Below are 13020 nucleotides of genomic sequence, written 5' to 3' on the forward strand. Positions count from 1 at the left end.
GAAGTCCTTACTATAGTTGCCGTTGACGTATCATATTTTGATTAGCAGCTTATATGGATCGTTTCATTTTTTTTCATTTGATTATAATTCCGTAATTTTCCTAATGCAATTTATAAATTTGAGTAATTTTTGACGCCACAACCGCCTAGACCTGGATTGTAATGGCATTTCAATCTTTCCACTGTGGTTCAAGCCGATCATTTCATAGGAAAGAACTGAAATTACACAATACAAGTAGGTTTAGAATTTTCCCTACACAAAAATCTCAGAATTGCGGAAGCAAATGATGTCCTCAAGGTAATAACCAAATCATATATATATATATATATATATATATATATATATATATATATATATATATATATATATATATATATATATATATATATATATATATATATAACAGGGCTGAAAAGTCACCACTTGTGGCTGAACACCCAATTTAAATCTTAATAATTTAATTTTAACTCATATTCCAATAAATAGTTTAAAAAAAAAGGGAAAGAACTGAAAGGTTGGATGGAAATAAACAATTTGTGAACTAGTGTATGCACACCATTCGAACACTTTGAAGCACCCTACGATGCACATGGCAAGCAAGGTAACCAACCATACGCGAGCCGGACTACCACGCAAAAATAAAATAAAAATAAAAGTGAAATAGCAAAAACAAAACAACAGCTTTCACGCAATCACGCCAAAATAGATCCAGCTAAGATCCGATACGCATAAATTACATTTATTGCCGTGTGGTACGGGTGTTACACTATCACTGGTGTTTTGTTGATTCAGCTCGTTATCGTTGTTTTTTTTTGTTGAATGTTCCTTGTATTACATCTTTGGTTTGTGGCAAGTGCAAGAGCTTCGCAATTTATTCTCATTATTAAGGGTTATACGTTTGCTGTCACATGACAAAATGTTCATAAAGCAAAGTAAAATCCATGATGAGTTTCATTGATATGGATTACGAGGTCACATATTTGAAAATAATGAAGTCTAAATACAACTTATGCCGTTTTTAATTGAAAAACACTGGTGGCGTGGATTGTTCTGGTTTTGCACTTTGGAGCAGAAGTCGATGTCGATGATCAAATAAACTTATTTCAGTTTTACCGGTATTCCGTTTTCGATCCCGGAAGATACCCTACAATTTTATTTGGAACGCACTACGATTTCTTTATGTGGAGACGTATGCTTGATACAGCATAGGACAGCCCAGGACTATAGCTGTTAGGTAAGGTAAGTACTACGATTTATTAACGTTGCCTACACTGATTTTCAAATATTTCGGATCTAATGAAATGGTTTACAATCCATTAGATGAATTTAACTGGCTTCGGTTACACCGATTCCAGAATTCCGTGTCCAAAAGTATCGGGAATAGAGAGGCTAAACAAGAATTCAAATTAAAATAAACTTATGCTTCCAAACAAAATTGCTGATTATTATCCGACTCCGACTGCCAATTTCGAGATTACAGAATGATGAGTTTCTAAAATTCAAACCGTCATGATAGATGACAATACCAAAGGCTCAAAACTATTTCAATTTATTCAAAACTATTTCAATTTATTGTACATACGAACTTCTGAAAGTACCATAAATAATGACAAAAACTTTAAAGAGAAACTCACTTCTACATTTCATTAAATGCTTAATCGATTGTCGCACGTTTATATTAAAAGGAATAATTGTAAGGTTTCTTACAATATCTATCTTAGATTCGTCTTGCAGTTCCAAAATTACAAGGTAATTAGTGATTGAACTTTCAAACTCTCATTTAAAACGACGGTCATTAAAATGATTTCATAAAAACTTAAAACATCGCAGAATATTCACCCGAAAAAAACATGTGAATTGATAAAAAAAAGTATCATCTCACTGCTTGGTGGATTAGGCACGTTTTTTTGTGAAAATAGGTTTTGGCGTTTCTTATAAAACAAAATGAGCTCCGTTTTAAAGTTTGTGATCACCATTTCCCTAACTGGGAACTGATAAATTCGAATTCAAAGTTTTTGGTCATCAACGTGTCTTGCGCAAAAAAGAGGGGTCGTCGAATGGTGAGATAACTAAATGCTCACAAGTTCCTATCTCATGCCTCCCCGTGTGTCTATGATAACATTTGGTCAATAGAACGGCGTCGACTGGATGCTATTGCTCTATGTGTTAGTAGCAGAATGAGAGGGTGCGAAATGGCTTATGAGTTAAAGCCCATCCTAAAGTGCAGTGTTTATCATAGCATATTGCAATATATAATTCTGTTGTTTATCACATTATGTTTCATTATATTATATATAATAATAATAATAATAATAATAATAATTATTATTATTATTATTATTATTATTATTATTATTATTATTATTATTATTATTATTATTATTATTATTATTATTATTGTTATTATTATTATTATTATTATTATTATTATTATTATTATTATTATTATTATTATTATTATTATTATTATTATTAGAGAAATATTATATTTCCTGCAGTACTGCGACGAAAGAAGAGCATAACTTACACTGCGACATTAACTGTCATGTTATATAATAGCATATTATTCCATATATTATCGTCTTACATTATTTTATGTTATGTTATATTATGTTGTATGGTTTTATACTGCATTGCATTATACCATATTATATTGTATTATGCTCGCACCTTTTTAACAAACAAACCATCAGGCGAGTTTAAGCTGGTATAGCGAAATTATTTATTATATGACCGGATGGTTTTGCTGGAAGGCGCCGGATCCTCAGAACCCATTTTGGTCTTCTTAACAGCAGTTATATGGAAGCTATCTAATAATCAAATTCGGATCTACTGTAAGTCACTGGTAATGCCTTGAACTGATGGTGGCTTCACACATACATACATACATAACAGATCGGCTGAAAAGTTCGTATCGTTTCTATGAGAGGGCGCCACTAGAATTAAATCCATACCATTTTCAGTTAGTACCAACCTTCAAAAGATGCGTGTATAAATTTGACAGCTGTCTGATTATTAGTTTGTGAGATATTGCATTTTGAGTGAAGCTACTTTTGTTATTGTGAAAAAAAATGGAAAAAAAGGAATTTCGTGTGTTGATGAAACACTAATTTTTGATGAAAAAAAGTTCCGCCGATACCAAAAAATGGCTTGATGAGTGTTATCCAGACTCTGCACCGGGCGAAGCAACAATTCGTAAGTGGTTTGCAAAATTTCGTACTGGTCATATGAGCACCGAAGACGATGAACGCAGTGGACGTCCAAAAAAGGCTGTTACCGATGAAAACGTGAAAAAAATCCACAAAATGATTTTCAATGACCGTAAAGTGAAGTTGATCGAGATAGCTGACACCCTAAAGATATCAAAGGAACGTGTTGGACATATTATTCACGAATATTTGGATATGAGAAAGCTTTGTGCAAAATGGGTGCCGCGTGAGCTAACAATCGATCAAAAACAACCATGCTGAAATTGAACGAATTGGGCTTCGAATTGCTCCTTCATCCACCGTATTCTCCAGATTTGGCCCCCAGTGACTTTTTCCTGTTCTCAGACCTCAAGACAATGCTCGCTGGTAAAAAATTTAGAAGCAATGAAGAGGTAATCGCTGAAACTGAGGCCTATTTTGAGGCAAAGGACAAATCGTACTACAAAAATGGTATCGAAAAGTTGGAAGATCGCTATAATCGGTGTATCGCCTCTAATGGCAATTATGTTGAATAATAAAAACGAATTTTGGCAAAAAAATGTGTGTTTCTATTAAACGATACGAACTTTTCAGCCGAACTGTTACATAACACATGGATCAATAAGTCCCGAGACTAACAATGGAAACAACATTTTTTTTGCGAATTTTTTTTTTATTCATCAACATAATCACCTTTTAGGATGATACAATGGTTTTAACGTTTTTCCAATTTTTCAATACCATGTTTATAAAAAAAATATCTTTCGCTTCAAAATAAGCTTCAGTTTCAGCGATGACCTCCTCATTTGAGCCAAATCTTTTTCCCTGGAGCAATTTTTCAAGATCAGCAAAGAGTCAGTAGTCACTGGGGGCTAAATCTGGCGAGTATGGGGGGGGGGAAGCAGATCAAAGCCCAATTCGTTCAATTTCGCCATTGTTTTCATCGACTTGTGGCAGGGTGCATTGTCTTGATTCTCTGCATGTGCGGTGGTTTTTTTGCGATTTCCTTCTTCAAACGCACCAGTAAGTCAATATAATAATCACTGTTGATCGATTTACCTTTTCCGAGGTAGTCGATGAAAATCACGCCATGCGTATCCCAAAAAACTGACGACATGACTTTGCCAGCTGACTGCTGCGTTTTCGGACGCTTCGGACGGCTTTCGCCAGCTGTGCGTCACTCAGATGACTGCCGCTTCGACTCTGGAGTGTAGTGATGTATCCATGTTTCGTCCATGGTCACGTAACGACGCGAGAAATCTTTTTTGTTGCGAGTAAATAGCGATAAACTGCTTTCTGAATCATCGACTCGTTGCTGTTTTTGTTCCATCGAAAGCAATCGCGGCACCCATTTGGAAAAAAACCTTTTTCATGCTCAATTTTTCATGAAGGATAATAAATACAGTTCCATATGATATCCGTGTCATCTCAGCAATCTCACGGAGCTTCACTTTACGATCTTTCATTATAATTTTTGTCACTTCACCCACATTTTCCGGTGTAACGGCTTCCACAGGTCTACCCGAGCGTTCCGCGTCATTTGTGTCGGTACGACCACGTTTAAACTCGGCGAACCACCGACAAATCGTTGCTTTTGATGGACAAGAGTCCGGATAATATTTTTCAATCCATTGTTTCGCTTGCACGGTGTTTTTACCCATTAAAAAACAATGTTTTATCAAAACACGAAACTCGGTTTTTTCCATTTTTTTAAACAAACTACAAAACGACTTTACTCCAACCTCGATAACTCAGCTGTTTCTGGTCGGATCGACTTAAAATTTTGACCCGTTTCAAGCAAAGGTTAGTACTCTAGAAAGACGTGGTTACTGGTTTACTACGAGCACCATCTCTGCTTTGGTCTCCGGACTTATTGATCCATGTGTTACATACATACATACATCTTACGCAAAAAGAGAGTGATATGGTTAGTTCAGAGGATGTTTTTTGTTTAAGTTTACAACGCCATGTATAGAAACATGTTCTTGAAATTTAAATTTTTACTTATAATTCTGAAATTCCGAAACCGGAAGTCGATAAAATCAAATTCTATGGGATTGTAAGGCCGGTCATTTGAATCTAAGTTTGCGCTCCGGCATATTTGTTGCTCAACGTGTCTTTTGAGCCCTGCAATTGGATCAAAAATTTGAACAGGATTTGTTGAATTTACTTGAACTACGTTGAAGAAAACAAACACGTTTAAAAATCAATAATCTTGTTACATTCAGGTTTTTAATAAATGCATATTTTGATTTTGTGTAGCATCTGACGCTCGTTCCTCTCAATCCGGTGTCATTCAATGATAAATCACATCTTCAATAGTCAGAAAAAAGTATACTTTCATAAAATTAGTCTTTATACTAGATTCCGATACAGAGTTTGGGACTGTTTAGATAGATGTCGTAGTAAATTATTAGTATCCGAACAGTTTCAAATATATTTTTATGATCCTACATAATCTAACAGTCCTTCCAAGTTGCGATTTACAGACGTTTTGTAGAACCAACGTCTTCCAGTGTGATTCCCAACAATGCTCATATTATGCTTGTTTTCTTGTAAAATGTTTACCCAAATTTTAGATATTATTGACTAATTATTTATGCGTATTTAAAACGACAAGATAGACCAGAATTGGAACATAACATCTAGGCTTTCTTATGCCTCGATTCTTATGATTTGTATACAGTAAGCAGAGAACTTCCTTGGAATGATAAATTCTCGACCAAATTCAATTAAGTAGATAATTGTTTTTTATTTGAGCGAATAAGATCTAAGTATCTTGAGACCATCTCATGAGAACCTGTTTTGAATTCTTTCAGCGACAATACTGGCAAGGAAATAGTTCGGATTAAACAAATACGTCGCAGTTCCAATAAATGTTTCGAAAAATAATACCGATTATTGATTGTATCGCTTCCTAGATCAAAGTCTAGAAAGAAGTTTTTTTTATGGAGATAGTTAATATTGACGGAAATCATATTGCTTCACCCACTTGCAAGCTACATAAAATTGAGACATGCGCAAAAAAGAGTTCTCAGGTGTGAAAGGATACAATCACAACATCCTTGCACCTATAAAACGAAGATATCCTTCGCACTACAGTCAGTACAGTTTGACCACCCGGCAAAATCGATGTCAGTAAAATTGATCCGCATAGGAATTGCAACTATTACGAGATAAATAAAGTTAACCATATATCAAATTATGTATATCAAAAATGTTCGAAACCTGCTTTTGAAAAAGTAGGTCATTAGATCACTTCACGAGGAAATTCAATCTATGTTAGTAAGTGTTCGGCAGTGGTGCTACGAATGGGACATTGTGCATCGTTCAGCGTATCATCTTTTATCAATGGGACCGGTTTCGCCAGTTAATGAGCCGCTGATAGAAGAATTAAACCAATCGGCAGCGATTATGCATGGCAAATATGAGCCGAAAATTGCATTTCCCACCCGATTGAAAATAAACGTTTCTCGTCTGCTCCTTAAGTACTGTGGGCATGATTCGAAATGTTTGCATTCATTCGATCAGTTCATCGCCCTGATGTACCGCCCGACGGATGCTGCAGCTTTGGGAGTTGCGAGATTGATGTTCGGGTTGATGATGCTAATTGACATTCCCGAAGAACGTGGAGGTGGTAGTCTGGACTATCGATGGGGTGATCCGAAAGGATGTACGTTTCCCCTTATCGATGGCATAGAGCCTATGACATTTCCAAGAATGGGCATTGTCTATTTGATGATGTGGCTTGGATCATTGGGGATCATGCTGGGATATCGATTTCGCTTGACTGCCTTGATGTTCGTGACTACCTATTGGTACGTGTTCCTACTGGATAAAAGTGCATGGAACAATCACAGCTATCTTTATGGGTTGCTTGGAACATTGTTCCTATTCACGGACGCAAATAGATTCCTGTAAATTATGGTAGGTTTAAGCCTTTCACACGTAAGTAATCTCGCATTTGTTTAAGATCGTTGGATGCATATCGCAATAGAACGACACAACCCGTGGTTCCGTTTTGGAATTATTTCATACTGAAATATCAGTTCTTCATATTATACTTTTTGGCTGGAATGAAGAAAATGAGCACAGAGTGGCTTTCAGGATATGCCATGACTAATTTAGGCTACCATTGGGTGTTTTTACCGTTCAGGTATGTTTTATGATATATGATAAAATTGACGATGATAAAAATTCTCAATTTTCAGAATAATCATCGGAGTGAAATTAACGGATCTACTAATTATTCACTGGTTTGGGTGTATCTTCGACACATTGGTTGTATTCTTCCTGATATACGCACCAACTCGAAAAATAGCTACGATGTTTGCCTGCGCATTTCACTTGATGAATTCACGACTTTTTCACATTGGAATGTTTCCGTGGACATGCCTAACTCAGCTACCCCTTTACTATAGTGTAAGTTGGCCGCGCTTAGTACTAAAAAGACTACCGTTTCAAAACCCACCGAAATTACCGAATAACAGCAGAAACCAAACCGTGACCAACGTACGATTAGTGGGAAAATCATCAAAAAGGCAAAAATTCGTAGTGTCCACTATGCTCATCTACTGTGGGCTACAACTTTTTTTGCCTTACTCACATTTCATCACCAAAGGCTACAACAACTGGACGAACGGACTTTATGGCTATTCGTGGGACATGATGGTCCATGCTTGGGACACCGTCCTCACATCGATAAAAATTGTAGATAATCTCAGCAATCAGACTCTATACCTTCAATCGTACGCTTTCGTTGATAACGATCGATGGACCAAACACGCTGATATGGCGCACCAGTTTGCTCGATGCATCGATCGATATATACGTGAAGAATATCGCTCGGAGAAACGACCGTTTACCAATTTTTCGATATACTTCGACATATGGTGCAGTCTCAATGGTCGTTTTCTGCAACGTATCTTCCATCCCGAGGTGGACGTTTTGAATGCTGAATGGTCACCGTTTGAACCCGCTGACTGGTTGTTGCCGCTTCTTCATGAATTCACTGGAATGCGAGCTATGATCACCGACTTAACGAAAGAAGTGCACTCCTGGAGTAACAATTCTGACGTTTTATTTGTAGCCGATTTTCCTGGATTTACTTTAGACAACTACATTGTTCCCGAAATGGATAATGTTACATTGACTGTACTGGAAGGAAGTGTTGCTTATAGGTATAGTAATAATACCGAGTCTTTTTACCTTTCCAAAGGACAATATCTGAACGGTATTCCATCCTCATTTCATCATGTAAAAACAACTAGCCATACACCGTCATCTTTGATGTACACCTACGTCAACAAATCAATAAACATCGCACCTAGCGAAGAAAAACTTACTGAAAAGCGACAATCGAAACCAATTCTGCCTTTATGGCAAGAGCTTAGTCATAGACTTGAAAATTATGTCAGGTTTTTGCAGCATGTTGGAAATTCTATACTGTATGAGATTTATGGTGTTCCAATGCCACGGAGAATAAGAATTACCCCCGACGAAGAAGACTGGATGCACGAATAAATAAAAATTTTCGAGACCATGAAACGTTTTCATTACTCGAAATGAAAATCACAAATTGGGAATCTTTTACACCAAAATGGAGGACGATATGAGATATCGTAATTTATTTTCTATCTGAATAAATATTTGATAATTATATTGGTATTGGTATTTTGCTGTTTTCAAATCTACATATTATTAAAAAAGTTCAATAATAAAAAATATGATATGATAAATAGAGTATATGACTCACTTTCTATGGTCATCACTTTACCAGCTCATTTCGCTGCTTAAAGGACTATTCTCAAATATCCGGTCCGGTTCAGTGCCGGCACGACACCATGCACGGATACTGATATTATTTCATTCGTTTTCTATTCGCGCATTCCAACCTATCCGGCACCTTGCCGTTTCAGTGCCGCTCGCCGTCAATGTAGCGTCCGTCCGGCAAACTCAAATTCATCGTCACCGATATTTTTTTTCTATTTTCACTGAAGTCGGTATGTCACTGCATTTGCTGTGTCGAAACGGAAACAGCACGGAAACGGAACGGAAGGGTTCCGGCAAAAAAAAGTACACTGATGGCACTTCCACTGAACCGACACGGAACTGAAATGTGTGAATAGTCCTTAAAACAAATTTCTCGGTTGATTTTTCATTAGGGCGTATAAGCAAGTGACAGTTTCTCTTTAATCACTCTCTCTTTCGATTATTGTGATGCGATTAAAAAGATTTTCTTTGATATCATTATTCTGTTTGAATGTCGAAAGTTTCGGGTATTATTTCATGCAAAGAGTTGAGTGATAAACGTGGAAACCGCTTGGTAATTAATAGAAGAGAAAGTAAACAAAAAAGAACCTGTCACTTGCTTATACGCCCTTTTGAAGAATTAACCGAGATTTGTTCCAGTTCATTAAAGGTTAACCCGCATTAGACCGATCCGACCGACTTTTTACTCTTTCGGCTATGGCTGAGCAACCAGAAAGGATTTATAGTGTCAATGGAAGCGTTGCACTAGCCATGTTATGGTACACACTGAGTTTGATTTCCTTTTTTTGGTAATTGTTTTGACGAAAACAGTTTTACGCAGGTTTTTTCGTTACAGAATTCTATAAATATATATAATTCATACGGTAAACCTCAATAGTTGCCATACTATCCGTATGGCACAATTATCTTCCAATAAACGAACTTCTGTAAATACTGATTGTCGTGAAAACTAACTGTCAAACAGTTATTAAAATTTCAATTAATTGTCCTTCAATTAACCGAACGAATAAAATCTTAAAGTGTTTGTCGAATAAATTGAGGTACAGTTGGACAAATTTTTAGAACATTAGAACTACTCAAAGCATTTTGTTTACTTATAGGCAGAAAATAATTTCAAATCATTTGTCCACTTGCTGCCAACACATATCGTTCGAGGGTAATTTCTGGTGGAATCGACGGATTGTGCAGCGCACTGCTGGAGGGCGCTCATAATTCCGGTCAACCGGAAAATTTTATTTCTCAACAATTTTTTATTTTTTTGGGGATATCAATATTAAAAAAAACCATAGCCACACCTGGTTCGAATTTTCTTTATTCGTTTCTGTGAAAAAAAAAAACAAAACCGAAAACCTTATCGTTAGTTGAAAATTTGTGCTGTTTTTTTAAATCCAAAAACTCATTCAAATCCTGAACTTCAACCAAAATACCGAACAATTCGTTAGATCCGAATTTTACGAAATTTCTAAGTCGAAATTTTCTAAATGTGTACACTTAGAATCGACTGCAATGTACACTGAGAAAAGAACCATAGTAACCGCAACCTGTTTTTCATTGTCATTTCAACTATACGCTAAAATAGTAGCAAAGAGCATGATATATGACTATTCACCATCTGTATTGTATAAATTACTAGACTACAAAGACTACGACTTGACTAAACTATTTGTATTTATGACTTTTCTGGCATGGTCATACTGACAATGGTAGTCATCTCAAATATAAGAACAAATAGTTGAACTCACAATTTCTAGTAAGGTGAAATTGCTCTTGAGCCTTGATATATGAGAAGCGAAATAGTTATTGCTACCATGTTCACAGTATAATAATATTCTATGAATATGTTCACAGTATAATAATGTTACCATAAATATATACATGGTTTGATAGACGATTATGAAGTTTGAAAACACTTCATGTAGTCCATATCAACAGAATTTATGTATTAATCACATTATCGTGTATTTTTTGTTTTTTAATCGACTATGTATTTCATTTGTGCTGACTATACAAATTGTCAATAAACGAATGTTCTATGTTATTGTCACATAAATTTACAATATAACAGAAAATTTCGTACGTGGGTAACACATCAGTGATTGATATGAAAAAAATATTTTATATGATGACTTTGTGTAATTTGGTAGGTCTTGCAGGTGAGTAAAGTTTGTAGCCTTACTAGTTTCTGTCATTGAAATTCAATTTTTCAACAATTTTTCCGGCAACGGCTACGTTTTCCAGTGAAATCAACGTCTCGTATGCGATTTATTATTCATTATCGGTCGCTGTAGAAACAACATCCAACATATCGCAGGTGGGTAACGAGGTTTACATCTGGACTTGACTATTAATTTCTTTCATGCTGCCCATTCCTGCTTCAGGAAAAAATCCACCGGACATCAGAGCCTTTGATCAACTGCTGCTACCAAATAATGCTCCTCAGTGTCTACGTTGCTATTCAACATTTCACTAGACATGTCATCATTTAATATCATGTGAAAATAAAATAAAATTCCATGAAACTATTTTGTTGTTCTTGTTCTAGAATTCAAATTCATAAAACTTTTTAACATTAGCTCATGTTTTGCTGATCTTCAGCATTGTTGAATCAACCACTGCCTTTAGTTTCGAAATAACTAGAAGTGAAATGTTAAAAATACCATGGCTCTGGTTATAGCGAAAACTACAATGTAAATAAAGACTCGGTCATGGTTAGCCTAACCATCGCAATCGTATTAGTTATTCATACAATATACTGTTCAATATTACTATTCTAGAGCCGATACCATTTATAGTAAAAATGAACTTGACTATTGTTGAAATCATCTGATTTAATAGTCGGCTGAAAAACACTATACTCGCATGGTCAGGTTGGCCCTCTATATAGTAACTGTTACCATAATATTTTTCTGAGTGTATTTTGAAACAGAATGGTTACAAAGTTATGAAGTGGACATGAAGTGTTATGAAGTGAAGTTACAAAATGGTTACAAAGTTATGTAGTGGACATGGAGTGTTATGAAGTGAAGTTGAAGAGAATTCTAGCTGAAACCCAGATTGAAACATAAGGAAAATAAAGAAGACTGTAATCCCAATAAACACACAAAAAATAATAATAATTTAAAATCAGCACGAAAATGTGCAACATAGGAGATCGAGAAGAACAAATCAATCGCTTGGCTACAAAATTCATAAAGAATCGGGTGTTGCATTGGAATTCGCATTGTTTCAGAATTGATACTGAGTTCCAATGAAATTCAGAAAAAATATTTTCGCCCCACAGTACTCGCATGTGTCATGATGGCGCCACGTTACCCTATTAAAAACATACAGTCTGAATCGATGTCAAATGGAGAATTCAAATTTCTATGTAGATTGACGTATAAAATGTCACATTTCCGTAGATGTTTTCTGCGAATCCGAATACCCGTAGAAGATCTGTTTGGGCCGAATGAAACGGACAAATTTATATTGAAAATCATTGCAAAATAGGAAGAAAATTTATTTAGACAATAAATAATCTTATTGAATACATGAAAAAAATGTTGCGAATCACTGCCGACAAAATAAATTTAGAAGGATCATCCTTTTTTTCATACTCCTGTGTTGAGACCGGCAATCGCGGCAATATTTCAATTATTGCCGCAATTTTAAGAAAATTCTGAGCTAAATTCAAGATTTGCCGTTTCTTTCTTCTCCGCAGGCGGTTCTATTTGTTGGTTGTTGAGCGCTTATTGAACGACATACTGCACGAAATATTCGTTCAGTTTGCTGGAACGGTTTGTTGTTGTTTTTTCTCTTGTAAAAATAGTGTGAAATCTAAGTGTTACCTTCATATAGAAAGTAGATTTGTTGTTATTCTACGTGAAGTAGAAGTAGTGTTAGTTTATAAAAATAAGTGGAAAAAACTTCGGAAATTGTCCAGTAAAACTAGTCCAACGGGGCTCCAACTCCTCATATTAAAAATGGCTCAACAATGGATCTCTGTCTGCCGGGTTTGTTGAACGAAAAAAATGGCATTCGGTTCAACGATCTGTTTCAAAATCGGCAAACGAAGGTCCCG

The 13020-nt window shown here is 35.7% G+C and overlaps 1 protein-coding gene across 1 annotated transcript; it reads left to right on the top strand.

Annotated features, from left to right (window-relative positions):
* Positions 1-685: 685 nt before the first annotated feature.
* On the top strand, positions 686-8861 carry LOC131437909 (vitamin K-dependent gamma-carboxylase). The gene is made up of 4 exons (XM_058607572.1): positions 686-1239; positions 6008-7105; positions 7162-7344; positions 7400-8861. Exons 2-4 carry the CDS (start codon positions 6468-6470, stop codon positions 8709-8711), a joined length of 2133 nt encoding a protein of 710 aa, XP_058463555.1. The 5' UTR covers positions 686-1239; positions 6008-6467; the 3' UTR covers positions 8712-8861.
* Positions 8862-13020: the final 4159 nt, after the last annotated feature.

The sequence above is a fragment of the Malaya genurostris genome, chromosome 3 (assembly GCF_030247185.1).
Source record: "Malaya genurostris strain Urasoe2022 chromosome 3, Malgen_1.1, whole genome shotgun sequence".
Taxonomy (NCBI): domain Eukaryota; kingdom Metazoa; phylum Arthropoda; class Insecta; order Diptera; family Culicidae; genus Malaya; species Malaya genurostris.

What these genes read in the sequence shown, in the direction of transcription:
- LOC131437909 (XM_058607572.1), top strand. Translation starts at nt 6,468, where the DNA reads ATGTTAGTAAGTGTTCGGCAGTGGTGCTACGAATGGGACATTGTGCAT. An exon ending in ACGGACGCAAATAGATTCCT is followed by an intron (nt 7,106 to 7,161) that starts GTAAATTATGGT and finishes CATTTGTTTAAG; the next exon opens with ATCGTTGGATGCATATCGCA. An exon ending in TGGGTGTTTTTACCGTTCAG is followed by an intron (nt 7,345 to 7,399) that starts GTATGTTTTATG and finishes CTCAATTTTCAG; the next exon opens with AATAATCATCGGAGTGAAAT.